The 12,052-nt window shown below is 34.7% G+C and overlaps 1 protein-coding gene across 3 annotated transcripts; it reads left to right on the forward strand.

Annotated features, from left to right (window-relative positions):
• The first annotated feature begins 7,143 nt into the window (after positions 1-7,143).
• On the forward strand, positions 7,144-11,248 carry Tbc1d22 (TBC1 domain family member 22). Of its 3 annotated transcripts, none has more exons than XM_018516421.1 (8): positions 7,144-7,347; positions 8,092-8,268; positions 8,342-8,886; positions 9,179-9,309; positions 9,398-9,652; positions 9,742-9,991; positions 10,067-10,290; positions 10,466-11,248. In XM_018516421.1, exons 2-8 carry the CDS (start codon positions 8,186-8,188, stop codon positions 10,610-10,612), a joined length of 1,635 nt encoding a protein of 544 aa, XP_018371923.1. In that variant the 5' UTR covers positions 7,144-7,347; positions 8,092-8,185; the 3' UTR covers positions 10,613-11,248. The 3 variants fall into 3 exon arrangements, with proteins under 3 accessions (XP_018371923.1, XP_018371924.1, XP_018371925.1); XM_018516422.1 differs by lacking the exon at positions 7,144-7,347 and adding an exon at positions 7,356-7,735; XM_018516423.1 differs by lacking the exon at positions 7,144-7,347 and having other exon boundaries at positions 7,945-8,268.
• Positions 11,249-12,052: the final 804 nt, after the last annotated feature.

Raw genomic sequence — 12,052 nt, forward strand, 5'->3', positions numbered from 1 at the left:
TTTTGAGTGAAAGGAGCTGAAGATAACAATCCAAAATTTGTCCAAAAATAGTCTTTAAGGCGATAAGCTGAAGGCGCCAAACAAAACTACTTGCATTTTATGAACTCTGAGGCAAACAAAAAGTAAAGAGAATACATCAAATATTCTTGGTTCCGTAAAACACATATTGTGCATGTATCAGTTTATTTTTATTTAACAATCAGTGAACAACATTAAAATATATTAACATAGAAATATTTTTTCAATAAAACAAATATTTGCATTTGATAGAGTATACTTGTAAAATATATTGAAAACTCTACTTTGATTTCCTAATAGAAATAAATAAAATCATATTTATCTCAATTCGACAATTGTTATATAACCAACTGTTTCGTTTTCTGATTAAGCATATAATTCAATTTCAAATATAATGATTATTTATTGACATATAATTAAGGGAGTTCTCGGTATATTTCATAAGTCGATAATTCTATCAATTGCAAATGCTGTTTTATTAAAAAATATTCACATTTTAATTTATAATTTTCCTTATGTATTTTCATCCAAGATAATTACAATGAATATTAATATAAGAAATATTAAATAAAAAATTGTAAAAACTGCACAATGAAATGAGGTCGTACGATTTTGAATAAACAAGAATCGACGATTTCATAATGAATTCTTCTAATTATATGATCGCTTGAGTAAATACGTAAAGTATAATGTACTTACACACTCCATTATAAAGTATATGCAATTCTAATTACAGCCTTTATTTCGAATGCGCGAATGATAAGTCCATTCTACAATTACGTAAGCGTAGTTGTAAGAATTGATTAATGGCATTTTTCTCATATTTGACTGTAATTGATTAATTCTTACAGCTACAACATTGCTTACGCAATTGTAGAATAGGCTTTAATTCTAACTTTACGTTCGACAAGCATATATTTTCTTATCACTTATTATATAAGGGTCCTACAAACGAGCAACTTTGTAGCGCCACAATCAAAAACGCCGACCCGTTCATATAGAGCTATAGAGAAAAGTGTCGCGAATATGTTCACTTTTCTGTAGCGCGCGCTGCAGAATATACAGTGAAAGCAAAAAGAATTCGTACAAGGAAATTTGTTATAAAAAAAGTCTTATTTGTAGAAAATAAACATTAATTAGCAATTTTATGCAATGAATACATTCTGTTCTAATATAAACAAACGAGCATGTATTCCTGATTTTAGAAGCTAAATTTCTCGTCTATACAAATACTGTGTGCCTTCCAACAAGCGACATAGTGCGACACAGTGATCATGTCATCTTTGTTTAACATTGGCAGGCTTGGGTAAGTTAATGTTTTTTTAAACTAAATTAAGTTAAAGTTAATGGCTTATAAAATTAATAAAATTAAGTTAAAAGTTGAAGAAATAAAGAATTAACATAATAAAAGTTAAGTTAAGATTGAATTAACTTAAGTTTAAAAAAAGTTAATTTTGAAAAAAATTATTTTTGAGATCAGAATTTCCTAATTTTTCTTAAAATGAGATTACTTTAAATAACACTTACAAATAGATTATTAGGTAAATTTAATTTTATAGTCACATGTAAGTTACTTATATATAATATAAGAGTAACACCATATAAGGCGTTTTAGTCAAAATCTCGCGAGAGAGCAGGACATATATGTTTGCGTTATTTCTCTTTCTTTAACCTGTATCTAACTTTCCTTAACTTCTGAAACGACTGCTCATGCATGTTTACGACTACATCGACTAGATATTTGTTAAAAATTTAGAAAATGGGTGGATATGCATACTGTTCTATAACAATTCTTCATCTAAGGCTCATTCATATTTATGTTGCTAAAATATAACGTTTATGATACCTCAAATTAGTGTGATTTAAATATAAGCGGGAATTGACAAAACCTAGCGAGTCAATAAAAATTGCCGTATGATATAGCTCTTATTATAGATCTCTCATCATAAAATCATTGAACTTTTTCTAAATTAATTCTCTAATGTTTGATTTTAAAAGAAAAAAAAATATTAGCATTAAGAGAGATAGAAAAATTTTTAATTAAAAAAAAAATAAATTAAAGTTTAAAAGCAACTAAATTAAGTTAAAAATCAATGCATTTAAAATTAACTAAGTTAAGTTAAAAGTTATTAACTTTTTAACTTTTTCTTTTAACTTTTAACGTTTTAACTAGTTACTATCCAACCCTGAACATGGACAAATAACAAGGATGTAATGATCCATTGTGTCACACCGTGTTATTTGTGTAGCTTGTTGGGGAAGGCACACACTTTTTGAGCATTCAAACAATACAATTTTTAATTTCCGCTTATTTTTCAGATGATATATTTTGTATAATTAATATATATCTTTTTTTGATATATATATAATTTTAAGAAACATACAGTCTATTTTATTCTTTAAAATTGTTAATTATCCAACAAGAAATGATCGTCAATTAAACGTTGAATCGACATCAAATTGATATTGAAATCATCGTATTTATATCGATTCGACATCAATTCGATGATGTCATTTTTCGCTAGATAATATTTACTTTTTAAAAATAAAGTTTTTTAAAAAAATATTTTCTCTGTGCGAATACTTTTTGCACTCACTGTAACCGTATGAATATAGCGTATGAACGGGTCGGCGGCGTTTCGATTGTGGCGCTACAAAATCGCTCGTCTGTAAAAGGCCTAAATCCATATGTTTCACTAATTGTGAAATTCTTGAAAATTGATACAATCTTATCTCGCTTAAGAAATAGATCATTAATTTCACTTTTATTCCGTCTTCTCGCTCCCCAAGTAACACAAGTCACGATAACATCAAAATGACGTCAAAATGATGTCGTTTTGATATTATTTTGATGTTATCGTGACTTACAAGTAAACCTACGGAGGTGTCACTCACCGATTTTAATGAAACTTTGCATATTTATAGAACTTTGAAAAATATTTGACATGTATATTTTTTTATCTGCAATGGTCCACTCTGAAGGGTGAAAACCTCTTAAAGGTAAGGGATAGATTTAACATATTAGGTAAAATAAGTTGAAAATTTTAAAAAGTAAAATGTGTTAAGAGGTTTTTGGGGTCACTGAAACTGAATCTCATGTCAAAAGTATAAACTTCAAAATGGCTGACCTAATATGGCGTCCAGATACTTTGAAATTTTTATTAGTTTTTATCAAAATGAGTAAATTTTAAGAATTCTTCACGGAGAGAATTTTCTTTTAAAATTTACCCTGAAAATATGGTGATTGTGGTACAATACAATGTTTTAAAGATTTTTACCATGCACTTCAGTAAAATTGATCAAACTTATTTTATACTTTATTGTAGTTTTATTAATGAATGAGAGAGATTTATATCAAAATTCTTCGAAATACAATGTTGTCCCACGATTGTCATATTTTCAGGGTAAATTCTAAGAAAAAATTCTCTCCGTGTTGTCATCACAGAATTAAAATTTCAGATCGATAATTTTAAATATGGTATTAAAGATTTAAAATTCAAAATGGCGGTCTCAATATGGCAGTTATATACGTTAAAATTTATAATTTTTGCAAAAAATGTACTGATACAAGGTTCTTACCTTGCTTTTTTACAGTGAGTCCCCTTGCCTTTCACCTTTTGGGATACGATTTTTTTCAACTCTGTTGAAAAAACCTAAACATCAGACTCCTATCTACTACTCCTATCTACAGTGTACATATGTGTCTGTGAAAACGGAAAACGTTTGTATACGCCCACCGCGTTTACTCATGATCGCACGTAGCACGTAGAGAAAACTTTAAATTTCATATTTTTGACATAAGATTCAGTTTCAGCGACCCCAAAAACCTCCAAACACATTTTACTTTTTAAAATTTTCAACTTATTTTACCTAATATGTTACATCTATCCCTTACCTTTAAGGGATAGTTTTCATCCCTCAGAGTAAACCATTGCAGATAAAAAAAAACACGTGTCAAATATTTTTCAAAGTTCTACAAATATGCAAAGTTTCATTAAAATCGGTGAGTGACACCTCCGTAGGTTTACTTGTTAGTAGTGTTACTTGGGTCTTATTTTAAGCAATTCTTATATCGACAAAAAAACTTGTTATTGACTAATTATTATTAGCAAAGCTATAGCCTTCAAAACACGGATGTGCTTGTAATCTTTATCTTGTCGATGTTAATAATGTGCTTTGAGAAAAAAAAACATTCTCAGTACATTATACGCATTATGTAATTAAATTATGTATTAAATTGCAGAGTCAGGAAGCGTTACTTTTCCCATTACTTATTTAAATAATAAACATGACGTTGCAGTTTTTTATAACTAAATGTTAACAAGGTTGTGCCAGGTTAGAAAAATCGACTTAGCACAACCTTAGCTTATACTCTTATAAAAAATTGCAACGTCCTCAGATAGCATTTGTACGGCACAGTAACCGTACATTGCAGAGTCGTGAAGCTCTGAAACGAACCACCGTACGCGTACGTTACACTTATGTGAGACATCATGTGTTAAAACTCGTGAAGTCACATGAAACAAATCATGTAAACAGCACGTTGACCACACGTTGCCAGCACGACATTATGGCTGCGTCCAGGGAGCACACTATCAACGCTATTTGTGTCATACTATCCTTGTTTCACGTTTAATGGACGACGAAGATAGAATGACACAAATAGTGCTAATAGCACTAGCTATTAGCTATGTTACATAGCATTAGCTATGTTACGTTACAGCAGCACGTTGACTGCACAATGAATTATACAAATTTTATCTTTTTGAAACAGCGCGCTAAGTGCACAATCCTGTTACGGCGTGCAAAATTTTTATTAATTCAATCATCTCGAAGCCAGATATGGGAATTCATCAAGCATCATTATTATCATCAATGGGTGCATCCAGAAGCACGACCGCTCACTGAGCGCTCGGTGAGCTCTTGCATCTAATTGGCATATTCCATTAGATCGAAAAATATAGACCAAACAGATACAAGAGCTCAATGAGCGCTCAATGAGCGGTCGTACTTCTGGATGCACCTATTGGCTGCATTTAGCAGATTCAACAGTTGAGTGAGCGCTTGCTGTTATTGGTGTATTCTTCTAGATCATTCAATTAGACTTTTAGATGTTGAGTCTACTGACAACATCTAAAAGTTTAACTGGATGATCTGGAAGAACGCAGCCAAAAAAGGATACAAATTTTTTGCTGAGAATTTTTTTTTCCCAATAAAATCTTTTATTACAGTACCTAAAGTGAAACTCTGCAACTTGTATAACACTAATTAAATAACATTTCATTAAATCATGATAACAACATTTTTGAAGTAACAATTTCTTTCAAAAGTAGCAGACAGGGCAAAATTTGCAAAAAACCCCAAAACTTGCTGAGAATTTTTCATCATATTGCGCCTTTTACCATGTTCGAAGTGGTTTTTTTAAATACGAGTAACTGAACTTCGCTGTGTCCCTCTAGTGGCGATATTGTGCACTACTTGAAAATTAAACATTGAATATTTCTGCACGAAACTAGTCACTACTTTGTTTTAATGCTGATAATGCGATCGCATACAGGAGAAATCTACGTTTGAACAAGGAACGGGCATAAGTCGGCACAAAACCCGACACGCGTAACAGCACCGTGCGTTTTCAAAGTTATAGCACGCAGTTTTGCTTTAATGCTAGCAGTGCTAGCACTGTAATATAATTTGAAGTAGTAACTAAAATCTGAAGACATATTGACTTGCACGATATCTGTACTATATCTAAACTATACAAATCACAGCTTGTTCAGCTGTGACCTTTGTACGGCTGGCTATCTGGGGTCGTTATCAAATTATTTATTATAAAAAGTAATGGAAAAATAACGGGAAAATTAAGTAACGCTTCCCCTCTGTTAAATTGTTGCATAGAACATTATATATGCGATTTATGTTGCAGATGACATTGTACTTTGCTTTATGGAAATGATTTACGATTCAGTCAGGAAAACACTCAAGATCTGCAAAACATTTCTAATCAGCAATTTATTCTCGTTCTGTAAGATTAGATTAATTTTATCCTCTGCGGTCCAATTTACTCTTCTTCTTTTTCTAATTTTTAGAACTAGAACAAGATGAAAAGTATGTTAATCTACATTGAAGGAAGTGGGTGTTAAAATTTGAAAGTTCAACTCGTACATGAGATATGTACAAAACATTAGCGATGTGCCCAGCAAATTCGCATCGACTGTGCTCATATCCACATTAGCTCGAGTACCAGCAAAATCTGTCGATGTGATCTAACAATAGATTTCTAGTAAAAACTAAACAGAATCTGCCAGTTGGTATTTAAACAGATTAATTAAATAAAATTTATTCCATTAAAACTAGATTCTAGTTTTTCTTGAGGATTATTATGATTCTTGAAACGAGGTGCGCAATGAAAATTATAAAAGTAAACGAAATATAGAATATTTATAACTTCATTGGTTAACACCTAGTGAAATTTGCTCATTTTTTAAATTTTCACCTCGTTTCATTTTAACAATGAGACCGTAATAAGCCCGCTGCTATTGTATTCCGTTGCGTTTCTAGCAAATTTATAATATTATTCTTATTGTTAGCAAATTCTATTACGTTATGCTGGCAAATTTCGCCAAGAAAATCTATTTTCAACAGATTTCGCCATTTACATTCTAAATCACGCTCATCGCTGTCAGCGTTAGCATCGATATGTGAAAGAGATAACAATGGGATGACAATGAGATATGAGACAATGCCTCTGGCACGTCCTTTTTACATTTTCTCACGTTGTCTCTCTCTCTCTCTCTCTCTCTCTCTCTCTCTCTCTCTCTCTGTCGCTTTAGTATGCGTGTTGTCGCGTAGAGAGATTATTACGTGATACGTCGATCGCGGTCAACAAGTAGCATGAAATAGCACAAGAAAAGCGGTAATGCGAAAAGGAGAGGCCACGGTTTGTGGCGGCAGCGCTCGCGTGACTCGCACGGCTGTATATCAAAATCATGTACCTGCTCGGTGCTCACTCGAGCGAGCAGAACTGCCGCGTTGATCGCGGCGTCTTCGGAAGTGTTGGGGAGCGTCCTGGAAGGAGAGAGAGAGAGACAGAGAGCAGAAGAGAGAGAGAGACAGAGCGACAGAGAGAGAGAGAGACAGAGCGACAGAGAGAGAGAGAGAGATGTGGTGATCGCGCTCGGCAAAATCGCGATCTATCGTGACGACAGAAACGACGACGACGTACGCCGATGACAATGATGACGACGACGACGTCGTCGTCGCGACGCCGTGGCCAGTCAGAAAACTAGACCACTTGACCTCGTGGGATCGTCGACTGTACAGACAGGAAATGTATAGGAACGCTTTTCCTCATCTCGTTGTATATACCTCCTTTCTTTCCTCTCCTCTTTCACTACTTGCGCGGCTGATTTTTGACGCGGCTTACGCAACATAACCTTAATTCGTCAACGGCGACGTTGAGACTCCCCGTCGCGCAGCACATAGACGTCTATCTCCGTCGACGCCGCGGAGTGTGTCCCTGTAATTCGGTTGTGTAAACCACCCGCGACGCGTCGGAATTGGACGCGTCCTCGTCGGTGTACTGGGGAATCATATGTTATAATGCGTTTGTTATTTCGGAGAATCCGTCCTCTCCTTCCGTTCCATTCCTCTCTATCCCTTCCATTGTTGTAGTTGTTTAGGCGTTGACAACCTCGTTCGATGTTATGCTCGACATCACGTGTGTATAAGACTATATAACAAGATTATGAAATATTTATAATCTATATTACTCTTTGATTTTTCAGAAATGCTAAGTTTATGACTAACTGTGTTAGAGAATAATAATTGACACATATTAAATTTATACTTATAATCGTATGTTTTTGGTTTAGTACACATTTTTTATACAAATTGTGATGACAATAGGTGCTTTCCTTTTAGTGATATAGGTCAATACTGTCGATACAAACATTCTATCTCACTCGATATTCGATGAATAATAAAGGCAGTGACACTTGTCGACTACATCACCAAATGGAAAGCACTCAATGATGGCTAGAATTACAAGTACTACAGCATTTCTGGTTCTTGTAGATCTTTAGCTATTGTTGCAAGGGTATGAGGATCCGTACTGCAACACCTATATTGAAAGACTACCAGGTACAAGCTAACTTGGTTTCCTACAGCAATGGAAAATCAAGGTTACCACCATCAAGCCATCTCGACCCATCAGTCTTTCTGGAAGAAAAACACACGAGCTGTGCCAGGAAGGTGTGTTTCTCTTCACAATGTTGCTCTCTTATGAATTCTCGTAAATTTAATAATCGAGACTTATTCTTTGTAGGCCAAGCCTGAAACAAGACGTTAGGTATGGCAAGTTTAATCCTACGACGATTGGATCCAGCAATCTGACTGGTATTGCTAACAGCAGCAGTAGTACAGGTGGAAGTGGAGGCTCCACTTCCTTTCAAGACTTTCAGGAGAGTGTGGATGACGCATGGGATTCAGGGGATGATGAATTCTGTACAGTCTCAGATGTAAAGATTTCGAAGAGAGTCAGCCACTCGGCGGCCCTTAGTGTTATCAACAGTCATAGATCTGGCAATAAGTGTTTACAGCCATCCCAGGCAAACGCCAAGATGGTACAACAAAAAATTATCCCCGAGGAAAAAAAGGCAGAGGCCCTTCAAAGGCTGGCAGTGCAGCCGTTGCATCTACGCAATGTGAATCTGCACCCACAGATGATTAACAGCCAGCACTCCAGAGAAGATGCAGATTTAAAGCGCAGTGCATCGCCCCAGCACAAGCCGACGCAATTTCCTGGTAGACCACAGCCGCTGAGACAGGCAAATGCTCCTAATAAATTTTTTATACCTTCAAAGGAGCAGGGTATGTATTCATTTATTTCATATTTAGCAGCCTAATCTTTAAAGCCTGATCTACAATGTGCTCTTTTTATTTTCTGTTTCTTGCTGTTTACTTCTTGTCCTTTTTTCTCTTTATGACTATTTTGTAATCATTTTTTGTGTCTTTCATCTCTTTTGAAGTTCGTTAACTTTTATCTCAAGCGACAGAAAATGGAATAGGATAAGAGACAAAAATTGATGAAAAGCAGAAAGCAAAAAACACATTGTAGATTAAGTTTAAGACACAGAGTTTAAAAAATTGTAAATCTGTTCAGACGGGGAGAGCAAAGTGGACAAGTTTCAATTACTCTTGGAAGCGTCTGTGCTGAATCTAGATGAATTAAGACAGCTATCATGGTCGGGCGTACCTGCCAAATTACGTTCTGTCACTTGGCGGTTATTGTCTGTAAGTAGAGAAGGTAAACACATCGCCTTGTCAAGCTTAGTAGAACGCTGTCGCAAAACGTTAAGCGATTGTGTTCGTGCCATTGTAGGAGTACTTGCCGGCTAATCTAGAACGTAGACAGCCCGCGTTAGAACGTAAACGATTGGACTATTGGAATTTGGTGAAGCAATATTACGACGTCGAACGGGATGAAGGTTTTCAGGATACGTATCGCCAGATTCATATCGATATCCCTAGAATGTCACCACTCATTTCGCTATTTCAACAGACGACGGTGCAACTGATATTCGAAAGAATATTGTACATTTGGGCGATTAGACATCCTGCATCTGGTTACGTTCAGGTATTTAACGTAAATTTGTATCTCTTATTTACCTCTTATATAGTAAAGATTTATATTATCATTTATTTGCATATTCATTGTTATTATAGGGTATGAATGACCTCGTGACACCTTTCTTCTTGGTTTTTCTGCAAGAGGCGGTGCCGATACAAGCTTGGCAAGATCTGGAAAATTATGACGTGGCGTCATTATCGAAAGAGCAACGTGACATTATCGAAGCGGATAGTTTTTGGTGCCTATCTAAATTCTTGGACGGTATACAAGACAATTATATATTTGCTCAGTTGGGGATCCAACATAAAGTGAACCAGTTAAAGGAGCTAATACAAAGGATTGATGGTAAATATCTCACTAGGAACTGTTTTGTGTTTGTCCTTTTCATTTTTTTTAAACATTTTATTGTAACGCTTTCAGCGCCATTGCATCAACATTTGCATCAACATGGAGTGGATTATCTACAATTCTCTTTTCGGTGGATGAATAATCTGCTAACCAGAGAAATCCCGCTTCACTGTACCATCCGACTGTGGGACACGTATTTGGCAGAATCTGACAGATTCGCCTCGTTTCAGCTCTATGTATGTGCGGCTTTCCTTCTTCGTTGGAGGCGACACTTGCTCTTACAACCTGATTTTCAAGTAATTTATCCGCTAGCTCTAGTGTGCTCTTCAATTGGTGGTACAAGTCAAACAAGTGTCTTTGTTATTTCGTGAATATCAAGAAAAATGATGTTTGTATTGACTTGTCGCTTAAATGGAAAATATGCTATAACCTTATAGATAAAGATCGATCGTCATTCTTCAATAATTACAGGGGCTGATGTTAATGCTACAAAACCTGCCCACACAAAATTGGACGGATTCAGAAATAGGCGTGCTAGTAGCCGAGGCGTACAAATTGAAGTTTACATTTGCCGACGCACCCAATCACCTGCAAGCCCATGATACGACAACCAGATGACCACTTTCAAATGGATTGGGTTGATATTATTATGAATAGTGGCCAAACCGCGAGGCCGAGCGCTATCGTATTATCGCCGGTTCTCCTCTTCCGTCTCACCGTCACTATGTATATTGTGACGTTCAGTCTATCACGGCCATATCGAAAGTTTTCGGAACAAGCGGTCTCCTACGTTTCGTTCTCGCGTCGGCTATTAAGTTTTCACGATTACTTTATGCGTTATAGAGTTTATTCCTTTGTTACATTGAAAGATTTCATGAAAAGAATGTTTAGATAAACTCGCCATATTCCATTGTGGAATAAATTGTAAATGCGTTTCAAGATGCAGAGAATGTAACGCGAATCAATTGCCATTTCCCGGTTTGCATTAAATTTTTATATATATAATAAGGTCTCAGACATATTATATACAGATAATATATATAGACAGGAAAGTTTTATATATCGATCCTGTGTTGTACTTTTATATGGTGATTATGCCATTTCCTTGATTATTCCTTGCATATATTCCTATTTATCCCAACTATTGTCAAGAATTTGATTTTGGAACTAATGTTTATGCTTTAATATTTAATATTCACAAATGACATGATATATTTCATTTTATAGCATAATATTTGATAGCATATGCTTTATTTCGATATATTTTATATATTAAAGTAATAAAATATATAATTTGTGCTATATGCCACGGATAATTTTTTAATTTTGTAATTGTGATATATAAAAGAAAACTGCGGTCGTAGAATATAAATCATAGAATCTATTTGACATTAGATTGCCAATTGTTATTTAAAAATAATGTACATAGATTTGTGCAAATTCATTCTATACGCTTAAATTTTCTGTACGTTTTCAATAGACATTCTTAATGCGAGTTTAATGCCCTAATTTATTGTAAGACAAATCTTGGACTGGAAAAGGAGGTAGGTATATTACCTATATTATAATCACTTGATGCTACAAATGCTTCGAAGCATTTTTTAGATGAGTTCCGAATTACACATGAACCGCATGATGCATTATTTGTCCTTGTTCATTAAATAATAATGCAGGATAAAACGATATATTATGCGCTTCATGCGTAACTTCGAACACACTCTTTGATTGATCAGTTTATAGTAAATTTTTCCTCTGATCAATCAAATACTTCAAAGTACTTGTAGCATTAAGTGGACTGCATCTTATAAGATATATTATAAATAAATACGGCTAATATACAGGGTGTCTGGAAATTACCGTCAAATATTTCGTACGTGGGTAGAACAGACTACACTGAGTCGGAAAGTCCTGTATCATTTTGCGGTGTCAGCAATAGTTAACGAGATATTAATTACAGACATCAACTTTACAGAAAAACTGCGAGAGACAAAAATCATTTATTTTCTTCTCATAAAGTTCTGAGAATTTTTTCAGAATTTTTTAATACCGTATTTTCTC

This window comes from Trachymyrmex cornetzi, unplaced genomic scaffold, assembly GCF_001594075.2.
Source record: "Trachymyrmex cornetzi isolate Tcor2-1 unplaced genomic scaffold, Tcor1.1 scaffold637, whole genome shotgun sequence".
NCBI lineage: Eukaryota > Metazoa > Arthropoda > Insecta > Hymenoptera > Formicidae > Trachymyrmex > Trachymyrmex cornetzi.